This window comes from Capricornis sumatraensis, chromosome 6 (assembly GCF_032405125.1).
Source record: "Capricornis sumatraensis isolate serow.1 chromosome 6, serow.2, whole genome shotgun sequence".
In the NCBI taxonomy this organism is placed as follows: domain Eukaryota; kingdom Metazoa; phylum Chordata; class Mammalia; order Artiodactyla; family Bovidae; genus Capricornis; species Capricornis sumatraensis.
In genome coordinates, this window is record NC_091074.1 from 90914261 (window position 1) to 90934733 (window position 20473).

A 20473-nucleotide genomic window follows, 5' to 3' on the forward strand; every position below is an offset into this window, starting at 1 on the left:
TGTGAAAACAGATAGTTGATTCAGTTTTGTTTCTCTGAAACAATTCGGATATGTGAACCTACTTTTTCAATGCTGTATTTTATAAAACAGATCAAGAATGTCAAATGAAAACATAGCCTCTGAATTAAGATGCAACATGTACACTGAATTAAGTGTAACATATACACTCGATTTCCAAGATTCAATATAAAAAATATTATAAAATAATCACATTAATAATTTTATATAGAATACATATTTAAATAATAGTATTTTAGATATATGGGGTTAAATAAAATAATTCTTAAAATTAGTCTCAACTTTTTCTTTTCACATTTCTTAAAGCAGCTAATAAAAAATTGAAAACAGATATTAGAATGTACCTTGTTTCTGTTGGACAGTGCCATACTATAGTATTCGATGTGAATGACCACTCATTCCTTCTTGAAATGCTGCTGCTTTTCTCCTTCTACTTCTTAGACTCCCCCTTTCTAGTGTGCAGTGTAACTTTCTCTTCCACTCACTCCTTAAACGCCAGAGTCTCCAAAGGTTGTCCCTAGGCCCGTTCCCCTCCTCACACTAGGTACTCTTCCTGGGTAATCTCACCCCCACCCAGGGCTTTCACTGTTCCCAAATCCTGAGGACTGTCAACCCCCATGTGCAAATCAGCCACGCTCCTGAAAACACTAGGTTCAACTCCACCTATGCCTAATCTGTCATTATATCTTTACATACTTACCTTATTAATATCATAAATCTTGCCCCTCTTCTCCATTTCACTCAGGTTTTCACGATTTCTCGCTTTTATCACTACAATAGCTTTAAGTGCTATCCCTGACGCCTTCCAAATCAACTTCCCTTTGCTATTTAGTTTCTAAAACTCACACCTGGCCATATGATTTTTCTATTGAAAATACTCTGGCGGTTTTCCTACTGTTTTCAAGGCAAAATAAAAACTTCTTATAATCATACATAAGGCTTTATGCTTCATTATCAACCTTATAAAATCCCAAACTCAGGCACACCTACGCACCTGAAGTTCCCTGAATACATCATGAGTTGTGATCAGTTGTGCCCGACTCTGTGTCCCCATGGACTGTAACCTGCCAGGTTCCTCTGCCGTGGAATTTTTCAGGCAAAAATACTGGAGTGGGGTGCCATTTCACACTCCAGGAGATCTTTCCAAACCAGGGATTGGACCTGAGTCTCTCATGTCTCTTGCACTGGCAGGCAGCCTCTATCACTAGCAGCACCTCTCCTAGTCATCCTTCAAAATTCAGCTGATGCATAATTCCCCCAGGAAAGGTCTCCAAAGGGCCAAGTTTGAACAAGTGTCCATCCACTGTGTCACCATCACCCCTATACACAGCTCTACCAATAACCCAATGGCACTGCCCTAGAATGACCTGGTAAAGTCTGTAAATTCTCTGAAGACAGGAATTAAGTGGGACTTCCTTGGTGGCTCAGGCAGTAAAGAATCCGCCTGCAAAGCAGAAGGCCCAGTTTCAATCCTTGGGTTGGGAAGATCCCCTGAAGAAGGGAATGGCTACTTACTCCAGTATTTTGCTTGGAGAATTCCATGGACAGAGGAGTCTGGTGGGCTACAGGGTCACAACTGAGAGACTAACACACACAGGAATCAAGTGTCTTAAATTTACCTGCCTGTGCTATTCTTAATGAGTATGTATTTATTAAACGGACATAAAATTAAATAAGGGAAACCAACAGAATAAACTGCATGGCTAAAAATTCAAAACTAGGCTAATATAATCACTAGTTAAATGAAGAAAGTTAACCTGATCATTGCAGATGGTGATTGCAGCCATGAAATTAAAAGATGCTTACTCCCTGGAAGAAAAGTTATGACCAACATAGATAGCATATTAAAAAGCAGAGACATTATTTTGCCAACAAAGGTCCATCTAGTCAAGGCTATGGTTTTTCCAGTGGTCATGTATGGATGTGAAAGTTGGACTACAAAGAAAGCTGAGCGCAGAAGAACTGATGCTTTTGAACTGTGGTGTTGGAGAAGACTCTTGAGAGTCCCTTGGACTGCAGGGAGATCCAACCAGTCCATCCGAAAGGAGATCAGTCCTGGCTGTTCATTGGAAGGATTGATGTTGAAGCTGAAACTCCAATACTTTGGCCACCTGATGCAAAGAGCTGACTCACTGGAAAAGACCCTGATGCCGGGCAGGAGGAGAAGGGGACGACAGAGGATGAGATGGTTGGATGGCATCACCGACTCAATGGACATGGGTTTGGGTAGACTCCAGGAGTTGGTGATGGACAGGGAGGGCTGATGTGCTGCGGTTCATGGGGTTGCAAAGAGTCAGACACGAGAGCGACTGAACTGAACTGAAACTGATCACTCTAAAAATACTTTATTAGATGGCCTATTCCAGGACTGAATGAGCTAGCCAATAAAAATATATATCCTAAATAATCATTAAGAGAGCAAACATTCAACAAAAGCAATGATTAAAAAATTTAAAACCTAAATATGTTATTCTACTTCTATAGCCTGTTTTTTGGATCTTTTCTTCCCTAATTCTACTTATCAGTTCCTTTCTTTAGCTCTTAACATTAACTTTCTTTCTAATTAAAAGGTGCATTTTTTTCCCCTTCCCTCACTCAATCCTTTCCACTTCTTACTGTTCTTCCAATTTTCCTTTTAATCTAACAAAAAATACACTGTCTTTGTCATCTCTGCCAGCCACTTTGTATAAAACAAAGGAATGGTAAAAAGCAGTGAATGGAATGATATCACCAGTCAGACAAAACCATGTGCGTTAATTTGGGTGGGTGATTTCATAATACTAAGCAGCTAATCTGGACCATATGCATAGTAAATGGAGTTTGACATTCATGGAAGTCCTCGGGATTACTGCAGCAGGACAGCAAGAGGTAAGAGAGAACAGCCAAATTACTGGTGGTGAGGGCAGCTAAGCACAGCTTTACAAAATTCTCCTATTTGTGCCCATCATTCAAAAGAAAGCAGAAACAGACAGTGGGAATTCAGGAAGCTGTCAGCTATCTGAACTAGCATGGTTGGGTAACTGATTTGATGGGTGTTTGCAGCAACAGCCAACCAGTACCAGATGCTAGTCTGAGCACACTGACCAGGGTACCAACTTTAGGACACAAAATAAAGACTGCTGCTCCCAGGGCACTTACAAAATTCAGTTTTAGTACAGAATGGATTCTGAAAGAGGCAGAAAAGTATCTGAAGAGGAATTACATAAGTATTTAATGTAGGTTGGTAGGAAGAAACAGTTGTTATAATAGAAGGAGAGAGAGTACATTCTTTCAATTACCTGAGAGTGACTTTCTAAAACCACTCAATATTAGCTTTTGTAGGCATAGGAAGTTCACCCTGAGGATCTATCTCATACGGAAGTCACAATCAAACAAATATGCAATCTCTTCAAAAAACTTTATAACCAGCAAGATAATGTAACAGTGAAGGATGTGTTTGAAAGTTTCTAGACTATTAAAGCAGCACTTTTAAATAATCAATTGAATCTAAAGAAGTACAGGGCTTTTGTACACTTACCCGTGTCCAGGAATTAAGTTTTGATTCTCTCGAATTCTGTGGATCTTTCTTAATTAGACAACACAAGCACCATATTAGAATTTGGGGGCTTTCATCTGCAGAAATGAAGGTTAAAATAAGTAGGCTTGATAAAATAGAAAGAAAAGATAATCAGTATAAAATCTGTAAACATTATATTTAAAGTAAACACATTTATTATAAATGTTTTAGAAAAATCACAAACTACAAAGTTCACTGAACAAGCATCCGGGATCATGTGTGAAACTTAACTTTGTGGGTTTTTTTTCCTTCTTGTGGGTTCAGGATTACTTATGCTTAGCCTTTGTGTGGTCGATTCCTTTTCTGTCACAGAAGCAATTTTTAAAGCCAAAAGAGAAAGATGGAAGAACTAAGAGAATCAGTCCTTTTTATTTTCAAGATCAGTTCTTTATTTTATGTTTCAAACCACTAGTAATTTCAACCTTTTTAAGGCAACATCACTGCTATGAGTGGTAATCAATATTTCTGATTTAATCTAATTGGCCAAAATATCTTCACTTGTTAGAAATAAATTTAATAAAAAGAATTGCTTTTATAAACATTCTTTTGAATACCAGATGGTTTGGACAAAGCAGAAGCCCTTCACATGCTCCTCATGAGCCAGGAGGTAGATGGGCTCCTTCTCAGAGTAAAGCAACTGGAGGTTCATTCCTTGTGGATACCAGGACAATTAAGGGAAAAGGCTGGGCCTTGCTCAGTCCACATATTTCTTATTCTCGAAGTCAGGAGACATCCCCAAACACACATGTGAAGAAAAGGCTCCTCAGAGGTCAAAGGAGAGTTATGTTAAAGGATGTTCCCTACCCAGACACGTTTTCAGTAAAATCTATCTTGGCTAAGATGTATGTGCACACACGAGAGGATCCTGAGATATACCAAATATGGACCGTGAAACAGGTAAAACTGGCCAAAGGAAAAAATGGAAGAAATGCCCCATAAATGTAATTCAAACTGCCACAAGGATGCAACTCAGGGGTTCTCCCTCTGAGTCTGTCTGTGTGTCTATCCACACGACTGTACTTTTTTCCCCTCTTAATAAATACTTAATTTGTTTCACCACTTTCTGTCTTTGTGGGAATCCTTTTCTGCGAAGCTGAAGGGCCAGGGCTCTTGTCACTAACCACTGTCTAGTGGCTAGGAATCTGGGGCTTTTACCACCACAACCCAGCCTCAGTCTCTGGCTGGAAACCCAAGTGCCCCTCCAAGCCTTTGCAAGCTGAGGCAACCTGAGATCACTAATTCTTTACTGGAAAGTGTAAAACTTTACTAAATATGTGATAACAATGTTGACCTTTGAAATCTTCCATGTGGTTAGCATGTCTATTTGGTAAGCCATTTTCTCTTTTCTCCTTTAGCAACTAAGTCCATTCAAGCTGGAGATTTTAGAACACAACTGGGAAGCAAAAATGAGGCCTAAAAACTGAAGATATCAGTATCTGAACTAGAGCCAAGCTACTGTGGACTCTACAAGGCCATGGAGCTCAGGCTGAGGAAACCCAGCACCTGTAATCACACCCCTTTAGATCACCTGACGCTCTTTACTTTGTTATCAACCACAATTTCATAAACAGCATTTCTGAGGGCTTCTTAACAAGAAATAAGAACACAAACTATAGTAAGCGACCTCTGCATTTTCTACCACACATCAAAGGACTCTGATACTAATTTTAAATCCATCTCACCTCTCCCCCCTCAATAAACACCCATAAGCCTATGCTCTTCTAATAACTAACATTTCTGAACAAACTATATCAGGAGTTATCCTGAGAGATATTCATATTTTTCCTAGTTTTTATGAGCTCCAATACCATCACTGCTGCTGCTGCTGCTAAGTCACTTCAGTCGTGTCCAACTCTATGCGACCCCATAGACAGCAGCCCACGAGGCTCCCCCGTCCCTGGGATTTTCCAGGCAAGAACACCAGAGTGGGTTGCCATTTCCTTCTCCAATGCGTGAAAGTGAAAAGTGAAAGTGAAGTCGCTCAGTCATGTCTGACTCTTAGCAACCCCATGGACTGCAGCCCACCAGGCTCCTCCATCCATGGGATTCTCCAGGCAAGAGTACTGGAGTGGGGTGCCATTGCCTTCTCCAATACCATCACTGGCTTGCCTGAAATCAGTTTATTGCAAGAATCATGTTATTTAACCTCTGAAGATTTGAGAGTTCTTCAGGTTGAATCAATTCCACTGATTAAAAATCTGTCATACTGTTTTAAATATCAGAAGAAATTATAATGATCTGCATGTCACAAGTATGATAATACATCTATTGATATGCTTATGCACGCAACTTCCCATGTTAAAGAGAATGCAACCCAATGGGAAGCATTTCCAAAAAAATCAGACTTCACCAATAAAAAGAAAAAAGAGGAAGAATGAAAATGTTAGTGATAAAGCATAAATCTAAAAATTCCAAAAAATGAGATTTGCCCCCAGGTGTTAAGTGATTCTGCACATTTATTTCAACAAGCGTATTATTTTTTACTTTTCTCTCAAAAAGAAAAAGAAGAGCCAGAGTAACTTTCTTTCTTTTTTTTTTTTTGTTTCTGAATTTTATTTCTTTAATATTTTTGTTTCAAATTTATTTATTTTAATTGGAGGTTAATTACTTTACGATATTGTATTGGTTTTGCCATACATCAACATGAATCCGCCACAGGTATACACGTGTTCCCTATCCTGAACCCCCCTCCCTCCCCGTACCATCCCTCTGGGTCGCCTCAGTGCACCAGCCCCAAGCATCCGTATCATGCATCGAACCTGGACTGGCGATTCGTTTCATATATGATATTATACATGTTTCAATGCCTTTCTCCCCAAATCATCCCACCCTCGCCCTCTCCCACAGAGTCCAAAAGACTGTTCTATACATCTGTGTCTCTTTTGCTGTCTTGCACACAGGGTTATCGTTACCATCTTTCTAAATTCCATATATGTGCGTTAGTATACTGTATTGGTGTTTTTCTTTCTGGCTTACTTCACTCTGTAAAATAGGCTCCAGTTTCATCCACCTCATTAGAACTAATTCAAATGTATTCTTTTTAATGGTTGCGTAATACTCCATTGAGTATATATACCACAGCTTTCTTGGATAGTTGACTTTCATCCAGCTTTAAGGAGGTGCCTTTCTTTGCCCTAAATCAATGCACTGCAATGTACTATTAATGAGCTTACTTTGCTTTAGAGACTTAAAAATGAAAGCCACCACTTGTTATTCATGAATGCCACCAGCACTGTCTACAGGGGATGGCATCTGTCAGGCTCCTCCCTGGAGGCTCAGACACCAGGGCTGCGGCACTGGGGACAGAAAACTGCCTGGGCTTCATCATGTGGGCAGTTATCAGTACAAATCTACATTCTAAACATTAGTGTAGGGGAAAGGAATATACTAACATATATTTGCCACCCAATTATTTTATTTTTTGATATCTTGAACTGAAATCCTAAATGAAAGCTAAATTAATTCTAGAGTTTAAAACTGATAGCAGCATATTTTTAGACAATAAATGTTTATTGTTTTCAGTTGCCAAGTTTGAAGGCAAAGTCTCAAGCGGTAATAAAAAGCATGAGTAAAAGAGGCTACAGCTATGATATTAATATGTGAATCATGAGGGCAGAGTTGAACCTACCAGCCAGAACTCCAAGGTGAAGGCAGTAATTTTACACAGAGAACACCACTGAATAAAAGGCATTTTCTCCCTTTCTATTATCTAATTTTTCTCTTCTCTTTGTGTCTTTTAATTTTCAAATCCCTCCTCCTTCTTTATTATCCTTATTTCTGATCTATTCTCACTTACCACTAAGGGAAACTTACTTCTTTCCTTGATGGAAATTGTTTATTTTTTATTGTATTTCAAAGGTAATTTTGATATTATGAAATCATAAGAAAAGATACTGTCCTGGAAGAAAGTGCCCAGCTAGTCAAACAATAGGGGCAACATAGCCAAGATTTGATTACTCATGGAGTTCTCTGCCTGTCAGTCTCCTCCAGGAGCTTGACACCCAATGGGTACTTCAAACAGGAAACTGAAATTCAATGGGCAATTCAAGAAACTGAAATTTAATGGGCAATTCAAAAGGTAACATAACCATTTAAACAGAGATGGAGAATTTGTTTCTGGTTGTCAGAGGGGCCAAAATAATGGAGATTAGGTGCTAAGGAGAGATCACAGACAGATACAAGTTTAAGGCCATAGGGATAAATCAGTACAGCCTCTCACTTTCACACATAAAGAATCTGAGATCCCGTGAGCTGGGTGGCTTGCCTTAGAAAATCCCATCTCATCTACTGTCCTTCAAGAGTTAGTCCCCACAAAACCTCCCCTGTGAAGCTCCTTCCCCTCAGCAACTCATTCAAAGCTCCACAGCACCAACCATCATCCTGAGTCTGGCTGACCTACTTAGGTCTCTTTTTTCCCTAACTAGAAGCTCCTTGGGTGCAGAAATTGTGAGCCATGTTTTCCTAAGGCTTGCTGTTTTTTAAAAGAATAGTGAATATATATACATTCACATGAAGCTGGCTGGTGGTAAAGCCAGGACTATAATATTTCAACCACAGTGGTATGATCCGCGGGGACAGATCATTACAAAAATGCAGGCTTTAGAGGAGTAGGATCTCGAATTTTATCAGTTCTGTATCCTGGAAAAGTGACATATCTATACTAATCCATAAAAACCTATCCTGCAAACCTATCATGAATTCAATCAGACCCACTATGCAATCCATAGAGAACAGTGCTCAATTCTGCTCATTTTACTTCAATTCTACAACCCAAACTTTTAACATATTAACATTAATGAATTAAGGATATGTCCTATATCCACTGTTGCTGTTGTTCAGTTGCTAAGTCGTGTCCAAATATTTGCAACCCCGTGGATAGCAGCAAGCCAGGCTTTGCCATCCTTCACTATCTCCTAGAGCTTCCTCAAATTTATGTCCATTGAGTCAGGATGCTATTTAACCATCTCATCCTCTGTTGTTCCCTTCTCCTCCTGCCCTCAATCTTTCCCAGCATCAGGGTCTTTTTCCAGAGTCAGCTTTTCACATCAGGTGGCCAAAGTACTGGAGCTTCAGTTTCAGCATCAGACCTTCCAGTGAATATTTAAGTTTGACTTCCTTTTGACAGGTTTGATCTCTTTGCAGTCCAAGGGACTCTGAAGAGTATTCTCCAGCACAACAGTTCAAAAGCATCAACTCTTTGGTGCTCAGCCTTCTTTATTGTCCAACTCTCACATTTGTACATGATTACTAGAAAAACCATAGCTTTCAGTATATGGACCTTTGTTGGCAAAGTGAGGTGTATACCTTATACTATGCAGTCTACGTTTGTCAGAGCTTTTCTTCTAAGGTCTTTTAATTTCATACCATCTGGAGTGATTTTGGAGCCCAAGAAAATAAAGTCTGTCAATGTTTCAACTTTTTCCCCTTCTATTTGCCATGAAGCAGTGGGACCAGATGCCATGATCTTAGTTTTCTTAATGTTGAGTTTTAAACCAAATTTTTCATTCTCCTTTTCACCTTCATTAAGAGGCTTTTAGTTCCTCACCACTAGGTACACTTAAAGGACGTATTATTTCCTATTGCTAAAAAGTGGTTATTCAATCCATGAAGTATCTAACAATGAATTATGCCTTTAAATGGAGGAAATTCAAGAGTTTCTTTTCTTTTCTCCTGCCACCATTGACCTAGCTCAATGATCTTCAAACTCTTGGTCATGATCAGTTGATGGATTGTAAAATCAGTTTGGGGTCATGAAAACCATTAAAATGGTACAGGGAATATGAATTTCAGGTAATAAAAGTTAGCATATTTTCATGAAATGTGTGTATGTGTGTAACTGTATCTACACATATATACATGTGTACAGAAAATGTATTTCTGGTCAAAAGTTTTTAAGAAACACTAGCTGAGTTAAAATATATAAATTTAGGACAGGCATGGCCCTGGTAGGCAAACACAGTGATGCCTTTGCTATTTTAGATCAAGAATCTGAAAAAGCTAAGAGTCCACTCAAGGGAGGAAGAGTCAGCCCAAGGGAGAAGGGGAAGCAAGAAGCGCATAAGTGAAGAGGAAAAACAACAGATGAAGATGCTGGTAGAGTGAATGAATGTGAGTATGCATAGTGTACCAACACATGTACGTTCATGGAAGTAAATGCAAATACTGTCCCTTCCCCATCAAGTTCAATCTTCTTAAAATTACTTATAACAGGCAAGGACAGAGATATTATATAATTCTCTAAAACATGAAAGGGGAATATTCATTTTATTTTTGATTCTATTACCATTATAGGGGCTTCCCAGGTAGCTCAGTGGTAAAGAATCCGCCTGCCAATTCAAAACACATACCAGTTCTGTTCACTTCAGTCGCTCAGTCATGTTTGACTCTTTTCGACCCCAAGCACTGCAGCACGCCAGACTTCCCTGTCCATCACCAACTCCCAGAGCTTGCTCAAACTCATGTCCATTGAGTCAGTGATGCCATCCAACCATCTCATCCTCTCTCATCCCCTTATCCTCCTACCTTCAATCTTTCTCAGCATCAGGTTCTTTTCAAATGAGTCAGTTCTTCACATCAGGTGGCTAAAGTATTGGGAGTTTCGGTTTCAGCATCAGTACTTCCAATGAATATTCAGGACTGATTTCCTTTAGGATGGACTGGTTAGATCTGTTTGCAGTCCAAGGGATTCTGAAGAGTCTTCTCCAACACCACAGTTCAAAAGCATCAATTCTTTGGTGCTCAGTTGTTTTTATAGTCCAACTCTCACATCTATACGTGAGCGACTACTACTGGAAAAACCATAGCTTTGACTAGAAGGACCTTTGTTGCCAAAGTAATGTCTCTGCTTTTTAATATGCTACGTAGGTTGGTAATAGGTTTTCTTCCACGGAGCAAGTGTCTTTTAATTTCATGGCTGCAGTCACTATCTGCAGTGATTCTGGAGCCCAGCAAAATAAAATAGGGCACTATTTCCATTGTTTCCTCATCTATTTGCCAAGTACATCATGAGAAACGCTGGACTAGAAGAAGCACAAGCTGGAATCAAGATTGCCGGGAGAAATATCAATAACCTCAAATATGCAGATAACACAACCCTTATGGCAGAAAGTGAAGAGGAACTAAAAAGCCTCTTGATTAAAGTGAAAGAGGAGAGTGAAAAAGTTGGCTTAAAGCTAAACATTCAGAAAATGAAGATCATGACATCTGGTCCCATCACTTCATGGCAAATAGATGGGGAAACAGTGGAAACAGTGTCAGACTTTATTTCTGGGGGCTCCAAAATCACTGCAGATGGTGATTGCAGCCATGAAATTAAAAGACGTTTACTCCTTGGAAGGAAAGTTATGACCAACCTAGATAGCATATTCAAAAGCAGAGACATTCCTTTGCCAACAAAGCTCTGTCTAGTCAAGGCTATGGTTTTTCCAGTGGTCATGTATGGTCATGTGAGAGTTGGACTGTGAAGAAAGCTGAGTGCCGAAGAATTGATGCTTTTGAACTGTGGTGTTGGAGAAGACTCTTGAGAGTCCCTTGGACTGCAAGGAGATCCAACCAGTCCATTCTAAAGGAGATCAGTCGTGGGTGTTCTTTGGAAGGAATGATGCTAAAACTGAAACTCCAGTACTTTGGCCACCTCAGGTGAAGAGTTGACTCATTGGAAAAGACTCTGATGCTGGGAGGGATTGGGGGCAGGAGGAGAAGGGGACGACAGAGGATGAGATGTTTGGATGGCATCACTGACTCGATGCACATGAGTCTGAGTGAACTCCAGGAGTTGGTGATGGATAGGGAGGCCTGGTGTGCTGCGATTCATAGGGTAGCAAAGAGTCGGACATGACTGAGCAACTGAACTGAACTGAAATGAACTGATGGGACCAGATGCCATGGTCTTAGTTTTTTGAATGTTGAGTTTTAAGCCAACTTTTTCACTGTCCTCTTTCACTTTCATCAAGAGACTGTTTAGTTCTTTTTCACTTTCTGCCATAAGTGTGGCATCATCTGTGTATCTGAGGTTATGGATACTTCTTTCAGAAATCTTGATTCCAGCTTGTGCTTCATCCAGCCTGGCATTTTGCAAGATGTACTCTGCATATAAGTTAAATAAGCAGGCTGACAATATACAACCTTGACATACTCCTTTCCCAATTTGGAACAAGCCTGTTGTTCCATGTCTGGTTCTAACTGTTGCTTCTTGACCTGCATACAGATTTCTCAGGAGGCAGGTAAGGCAGTCTGGTATTCCCATCTCTTGAAGAATTTTCCAGTTTGTTGTGATCCACACAGTCAAAGGCTTTGACATAGTCAATAAAGCAGAAGTAGATGTTTTTCTGGAACTCTCTTGCTTTTTCTGTGATCCAATGGATGTTGGCAATTTGCTCTCTGATTCCTCTGCCTTTTCTAAATCCAGCTCGCACATCTAGAAGTTCAAGGTTCATGTGATGTTGAAGCCTGGCTTACAGAAATTTGAGCATTCTCAAAATTGCTAGCATGTGAGACGAATGCAATTGTGCAGTAGTTTGAGCATCCTTCAGCATTGCCTTTCTTTGGGACTAGAATAAAAACTGACCTTTTCCAGTCCTGTGGCCACTGCTCAGTTTTCCAAATTTGCTGACACATTGAGTGCAGCACTTTCACAGCATCATCTTTTAGGATTTGAAATAGCTCAACTGGAATTCCATCACCTCCACTATCTTTCTTCGTAATGATGCTTTCTAAGGCCCACTTGACTTCACATTCCAGGATGTCTGGCTCTAGGTAAGTGATCACACCATCGTGGTTATCTGGCTCATGAAGATCTTTTTGTATAGTTCTTTTGTGTATTCTTGCCACCTCTTCTTAATCTCTTTTGCTTCTGTTAGGTCCATACCATTCCTGTCCTTTATTGTGCCCATCTTTGCATGAAATGTTCCCTTGATATCTCTAATTTTCTTGAAGAGATCTCTAGTCTTTCCCATTCTATTGTTTTCCTCTATTTCTTTGCACTGATCACTGAGGAAGGCTTTCTTATCTCTCCTTTCTATTCTTTGGAACTCTGCATTCAGATGGGCATATCTTACCCATAGATGTAGGAGACGTGGGTTCAGTCCCTGGGTTGGGAAGATCCTCCAGAGGAGGAAATGGCAACGTGCTTCAGTATTTTTAGTGGGACAATTCCAAGTACAGGGGAGCCTGGCAGGCTATAGTCCATGGCGTCAGAAACAGTCAGACACAACTGAGCACACATCATCATTATATTATGCAATTAGTTTTTTACTTTTAAAAACACAAAAAGTAAAGATTCTATTAGCTAACAACATAGTCAAATTAAGACATTAAACCTCTATGTACACTTTCAGATATGCCTACTCCACCCTATGCTAAGCTCTGCGACAACCAAGAGAACAAAAACCACATTTCCTGCGACATTCAGTCTTCCAGGACATTAGACGGGCAAGCCAATAATTATAAAGCAGTATAGTAAGGGTTATAATTAAGGGAGATGCTGGCAACTATGGACACACTAAGGAAGGTTCCTAACTGAGTCCTAGCAAAGCTATTTGAAAGAAGTTTTGAGGATTTGAGATGACAACAAAGTTCCAGGCAAAAAGAATTGCATGTCACAGACCCAGACATCAAACACTGTTACTAATTTAACCTAGCTACAATGCACATGATATTGCTATTAAACAGGAAATGTGGCTAGACAGGTAGGTAGGAGGTCAGTGAAGGGACATCTCCCTCAAAGTGTCTTCAAATTCCTCCTAACCTTGGATAAAACGAAAATGTGTTCCCTAAACAATGGCAGAGCCAAGGCAGGATTGAGACACTAAAGAATTTTATGCATGGAAAATAGCACATGAGTTAATATGAAATTGTGAAACAAAGAAATTATTTCACTACAATCATTTTATACTGAATTAAAAAATGAGGCTGCAACAACCATCTGGGAGCATCTGCCCTCTAATTCAAGACTTTCTATTCTCCTACACATCTGCGTGTGTGTATATCCATACACATGTACACAAACATATATAGACAACAATAAAGAATGCCATCTTTGTAAAAGAATAAGGAATACAGTTGATAAATTGTTTCATGAAAAATAAGAGACAGGCTTATCATTTAAAGCTCTGAATGCTGTTAAACAATGCAAAGATTAAAATTACCATTAAAAGACTGGATTTTTAGAGGACATGCCTCAGATTCTTACCATAAGCTAAGATAAAAGGACTCCAGCAAGATTTTGCCAACAGCTGGTAAATTGTGGGGAATCTTTCAATGATTGTATTTGAATCCTATAAAAGAAAATTATATTTGGTCAGTAGAAGGACACTATACAACTCAGAAAATACTGAACTGTCATTATAGGTTGAGAGAGCTCGAATGCTTCTTATTTCGTGTGTATTTTACAAAAATAGGTGAAAAACAGATTAGAGAAGATCTTTAAGTAAATAATTCTAATAAAGTTTAACAAGCAATCACCATACTTTATCCTTAAACCAGCTCACTAAAACTAAGAATTACAGCAAGTCTAGGAAAATCAATTTTGTTGCAAAATTAACTTTATTTTGGGCTTCCCTGAGAGCTAAGTTGGTAAAGAATCCACTTGCAATGCAAGAGACCCCACTTCAATTCCTGGGTCAGGAAGATCTCCTGGAGAAGGGATAGGCTACCCACTTCAGTATTCTTGGGCTTCCCTTGTGGCTCAGCTGGTAAAGAATCTGCCTGAAATGTGAAAGACCTGGGTTCGATCCCTGGGTTGGGAAGATCCCCTGGATAAGGGAAAAGATGCTTATTCCTTGGAAGAAAAGTTATGACCAACCTAGATAGCATATTAAAAAACAGAGACATTACTTTGCCAACAAAGGTCCATCTAGTCAAGGCTATGGTTTCTCCAGTAGTCATGTATGGATATGAGAACTGGACTATAAACAAAGCTGGGCACCGAAGAATTGATGCTTTTGAACTATGGTATTGGAGAAGACTCTTGAGAGTCCCTTGGACTGCAAGGAGATCCAACCAGTCTATCCTAAAGGAGATCAGTCCTGAGTGTTCATTGGAAGGATTGATGTTGAAGCTGAAACTCCAATACTTTGGCCACCTGATGCGAAGAGCTGACTCATTTGAAAAGATCCTGATGCTGGGAAAGATTGAAGGCAGGAGGAGAAGGGGACAACAGAGGATGAGATGGTTGGGTGGCATCACCAACTCAATGGACATGAGTTTGGGTAAACTCCGGGAGTTGGTGATGGACAGGAAAGGCTTGCGTGCTGTGGTCCATGGGGTGGCAAAGAGTCGGACACGACTAAGTGACTGAACTGAACTGAACTGAACCCACTCTAGCATTCTGACCTGGAGAATTTACCTTTTTTTTTTTTTAATTTTATTTTTTTTACTTTACAATACTGTATTGGTTTTGCCATACATTGACATGAATCCACCACAGGTGTACATTAGTTCCCAACCCTGAACCCCCCTCCCATCACCCTCCCCATATCATCTCTCTGGGTCATCCCAGTGCACCAGCCCCAAGCATCCTGTATCCTGTATCAAACCTAGACTAGCAATTCGTTTCTTACATGATAATATACATGTTTCAATGCCATTCTCCCAAATCATCCCACCCTGAGAATTTACCTTTAAATTTATATACCTTATCCTTAAACCAGCTCATTAAAACTAAGAATTATAGCAAGTTTGCTGCTGCTGCTGCTAAGTCGCTTCAGTCGTGTCCGACTCTGTGCGACCCCATAGATGGCAGCCCACCAGGCTCCCCCATCCCTGCGATTCTCTAGGCAAGAACACTGGAGTGGGTTGCAATTTTCTTCTCCAAGGCATGAAAGTGAAAAGTGAAAGTGAAGTCGCTCGTGTCCGACTCTTCGCAACCCCATGGACTGCAGCCTACCAGGCTCCTCCATCCATGGGATTTTTCCAGGCAAGAGTACTGGAGTGGGGTGCCATCGCCTTCTCTGGATTAATATCTATATAACACCATATCTTCACCCTCATTTTCTAAAATTCTAACATAATAAGAGAACTTCCTGAGTCAGCTCCAGTAGCACTATCTCAAGTAAGGTTTGGAAGGACAAGAACTCTAGAACTTGTAAAAAGAAATAAAAGCAGCCAAAACATACAGATATATATCTGTTTATTATTATTGTGATTACTATATGCTAAATGACCTCATACTTGTCCACAACAAGCTAAAACCTAACCCACAAAAAAATATCAACCAAATAGAAAACAGCCTAAGGTTCAAACATACACATGGCCCTTTTCCTACTTCTTTACCTTTCAAGAAAGTTCAAAAATGAAACAAGACCAAATTGGGATAATGTACACATAAGCTGAAATGATAAGCATTTCCAACTGCTGAAGCAATAAATTCCTCACATATGTCTGAGCATCAGTGTCAGCCTTGGACTTTCCAGAATCACTTAAAGATCAAGTTACAAAAGTCTTGTTAAAAAAGTTAGCATTAGTTGTTCATACAGACTGCAACTTTTCTTCTACTTTCTAGAGACATGAGAACTGACATCATCACTATGAATTATTCTTCAAATTTCCTACTTGCTCCTTTGATTAAGGAAAGAAAATTTTAACACAGGAATACCTACATTAAATGATAATTTTACTTCTAATTTTGAAAATAGAAAATAAGTATAAAGTTTTCATAATATGAAAATGCACTAATTCACAAAAATAGCTATTGCAATAAAACTAAGAAATTGTAGGTCAAAACAAAAACACATCAAATTTTGAACACAATAACTTACATAACAATAGTAAAGACACTCATAATCTTAATAGTCACAAGAAAAGTCCACTTAAAATATGTGGAAGAAGAGATCTTAAATTTTATAATCTCTTAGTTGAGCCCATTTTAAAATAGAGTTGAGAAAAGAGTAAGCATTTCATCAAACTCTTCAATATTTGAGAGATACAGAGACCTTTAAAAGAACCCCAATTATGAACTGACAACAAGTGTCTTGTTTATTTAAAAACAACTTGATTGGTCAGGAAGTCTCATGTGACAAGAGAATTCTTCAAGAAAGAAAAGACTGAAGTCATAATAAATCAGACACTAGCAAACCACTTCCATTACTTACAGGTAATTTGTCTGTCTAATCCTTCAATATGTTAGGTCAACACCACAAGTCCCCGACTGCATTCAGGCTTAATGAAATCTGGTGAAGAGTTCCTGATGTCACAAAACAACATTATTACTTTATTTTGGTCCACTACTCACCATCTCTTTCAAGGTTTCATACATCTGCCTCAGGAACTCCTGGAACTGTGGCAGGTGAAGGCAGATGTCTCGCTGGGTTTCCAAAGTGGAGGCCTGGGTCCAGACAGAAAGCTTCTGCATCCAAAACTGATAATTAGAAGGAAGGCCTGCTAAGTTTTCAGCCATCTCAGAAAAAGGGACAAAGTCCTGTGTCTTCACAGTGGTTGGCTACACACTGAAGAAAATAGTGAACAAACATCAAATCTGTAAGAAAGAGGGGAAAATAAAACATTTAAGAGAGAATCTTTTATCAGTGTCTTCACAACCACTGATGAGTTTTGACAGTGGATTACAAGGAGGATTACAAGGGACCAAAATAGCACGCCTTCTGTGAAGTCATCTTGGAGTTATTTTAAAATGTGTCACCCAGCTGTATCTCCAATTTTTACCATCTGAACTTTTTATCATGAGTAATATCATTACACTAAAAGTCATTATACCTCCACAGGCACATCACTAATTATGTACAAAAAGCACAGCTGACAATACTTTATATCTTCTTTTTAAGATTGAGCTATTTTTAAATGTTCTGAATATGAAGTTCATTTGAGTATTTTAACGTAATGGGAAATCAAAAACATCCATGGAAGTTTCATAATAGTCTGTGTCTAAGATATGTTTTTGAAGTTCTTATGTTTTATATGCATTTCTGGCTTCTCATTTAGGTGTAAAAAAAAAATCTCTGGGCATTACTGTCTAATGAATTTTCTTCCTGGTTTCTCAATTCTTAGAAAAAAGTAAAATAATTCATTCCACATGCATGGATTTGAACAATCTGCTTAATTTATTTAAACACTGCTGAGTATGCTTCATCTCCATTCACAAGAAGAAATCATATTTTGGTAAAGTAAGATAAACTCTAATTATTGGGAAGGTATGTCTGTCCTAAGTGACAGAAAATAAAAACTCATAAACCTGGATACACATCGGAAGAACATGTTAGAATGGTAGAGTTACATACACAGAGAGCGTGTACCTCAGGCAGAGTCAGGTAAATAAACTCCAGGTGCCTCCCCAGGATCCCAGCTCCTCCCACCCACACCCCTAGGAAGCATACGGGGGAGAAAATGGAAGGCTGCCTTCAGCAGGTGCAGGCTTTTACAGACTCCTACCTTCCTGGGGCAGGCATGATAGTCAACTATCTAATTTCAAAACACTACTCTGCAAGGGATGAGTGGTATAAATCTTCAAAAGCAATAATTAAACAATAAAATGCTCCCAATTAATGCCAAAAACATCAACAAAGGAGGTTTTCATTGCTAAACAAGAAAGTAAGAAAAAATTAAGAAGGTCATACAATTTGGCTACAGTGCAAAAGAAAAAAACCTAGGCCAGGAAGATGAAAATTTTAAAATGGTACTAAAAATTTAGTTTTGAAAACTACCATAAAGTTTTTTTTAAGTTTAATAATACAGAATATATGCATACTATCAAATAGCACCTAATAGTCAAAAATCCAGACATCTGATCATTCTCTCCTATTATCTTCATCCAGTTCAGTTCAGTTCAGTTCAGTCGCTCATTCGTGTCTGACTCTTTGCGACCCCATGAATTGCAGCACGCCAGGCCTCCCTGTCCAGCACCAACTCCTGGAGTTCACTCAGACTCACATGCATCAAGTCGGTGATGCCAGCCAGCCATCTCATCGTCTGTCGTCCCCTTCTCCTCCTGCCACCAATCCCTCCCAGCATCAGTCTTTTCCAAAGAGTTAACTCTTCACATGAGGTGCCCAAAGTACTGGAGTTTCAGCTTTAGCGTCAGTCCTTCCAAAGAACACCCACGACTGATCTCCTTTAGAATGGACTGGTTGGATCTCCTTGCAGTCCAAGGGACTCTCAGGAGTCTTCCCCAACACCACAGTTCAAAAGCATCAATTCTTTGGCACTCAGCTTTCTTCACGGTCCAACTCTCACATCCATACATGACCACTAAAAACCATAGCCTTGACTAGATGGACCTTTGTTGGCAAAGGAATGTCTCTGCTTTTGAACATGCTATCTAGGTTGGTCATAACTTTCCTTCCAAGGAGTAAGCGTCTTTTAACTTCATGGCTGCAATCACCATCTGCAGTGATTTTGGAGCCCCCAGAAATAAAGTCTGACACTGTTTCCACTGTTTCCCCATCTATTTGCCATGAAGTGATGGGACCAGATGTCATGATCTTCGTTTTCTGAATGTTGAGCTTTAAGCCAACTTTTTCACTCTCCTCTTTCTTTCACTTTCATCAAGAGGCATTTTAGTTCCTCTTCACTTTCTGCCATACGGGTGGTGTCATCTGCATATTTGAGGTTATTGATATTTCTCCCGGCAATCCTGATTCCAGCTTGTGCTTCTTCCAGCCCAGCACTTCTCATGATGTACTTGGCATATAAGTTAAATCAGCAGGGTGACAATATACAGCCTTGACACACTCCTTTTCCTACTTGGATCCAGTCTGTTGTTCCATGTCCAGTTCTAACTGTTGTTTCCTGACCTGCATACAGGTTTCTCAAGAGGCAAGTCAGGTGGTCTGGTATTCCCATCTCCTTCACAATTTTCCACAGTTAATTGTGATCAACACAGTCAAAGGCTTTGGCATAGTCAATAAAGCAGAAATAGATGTTTTTCTGGAACTCTCTTGCTTTTTCCATGATCCAGTGGATGTTGGCAATTTGATCTCTGGTTCCTCTGCCTTTTCTAAAACCAGCTTGAACATCAGGAAGTTCACGGCTCACGTATTGCTGAAGCCTGCTTGGAGAATTTTGAGCATTACTTTACTAGCGTGTGAGATGAGTAGATTTAAGGGACTAGATCTGACAGATAGAGTGCCTGATGAACTATGGACTGAGGTTCATGACATTGTACAGGAGACAGAGATCAAGACCATCCCCATGGAAAAGAAATGCAAAAAAGCAAAATGGCTGTCTGGGGAGGCCTTACAAATAGCTGTGAAAAGAAGAGAAGTGAAAAGCAAAGGAGAAAAGGAAAGATATAAGTATCTGAATGCAGAGTTCCAACGAATAGTAAGGAGAGATAAGAAAGCCTTCCTCAGCGATCAGTGCAAAGAAATAGAGGAAAAGAACAGAATGGGAAAGACTAGAGATCTCTTCAAGAAAATTAGAGATATCAAGGGAACATTTCATGCAAAGATGGGCTTGACAAAGGACAGAAATGGTATGGACCTAACAGAAGCAGAAGATATTAAGAAGAGGTGGCAAGAATACACAGGAGAACTGTACAAAAAAGATCTTCACAACCCAGGTAATCACGATGGTATGATCACTCATCTAGAGCCAGACATCCTGGAATGTGAAGTCAAGTGGGCCTTAGAAAGCATCACTACGAAGAAAGCTAGTGGAGGTGATGGAATTCCAGTTGACCTATTTCAAATCCTAAAAGATGATGCTGTGAAAGTGCTGCACTCAATATGTGAGCAAATTTGGAAAACTCAGCAGTGGCCATAGGACTGGAAAAGGTCAATTTTCATTCCAATCCCAAAGAAAGGCAATGCCAAAGAATGCTCAAACTACCGCACAACTGCACTCATCTTCATCCAAGCTATCATGAATACCTGTTCATTCTATTCCTAAAGTAAATATTCATGCTTTCATTTGACCTCATTCATTTCTTTCCATTTCCACTGCTCCCATCCC

The 20473-nt window shown here is 39.5% G+C and overlaps 1 protein-coding gene across 1 annotated transcript in view; it reads right to left on the reverse strand.

Annotated features, from left to right (window-relative positions):
* The window catches only part of FANCC (FA complementation group C), a 319894-nt gene that overhangs the window by 193022 nt on the left and 106399 nt on the right, over window positions 1-20473 (reverse strand). Inside the window, exons 2-4 of the mRNA XM_068974480.1 lie at window positions 16803-17045; window positions 13764-13848; window positions 3536-3630 (exon numbers count right to left, since the gene is read on the reverse strand). Coding sequence (XP_068830581.1) covers window positions 3536-3630; window positions 13764-13848; window positions 16803-16967 — 345 coding nt within the window. The 5' untranslated portion in view covers window positions 16968-17045. The remainder of the gene's footprint in view (window positions 1-3535; window positions 3631-13763; window positions 13849-16802; window positions 17046-20473) is intronic.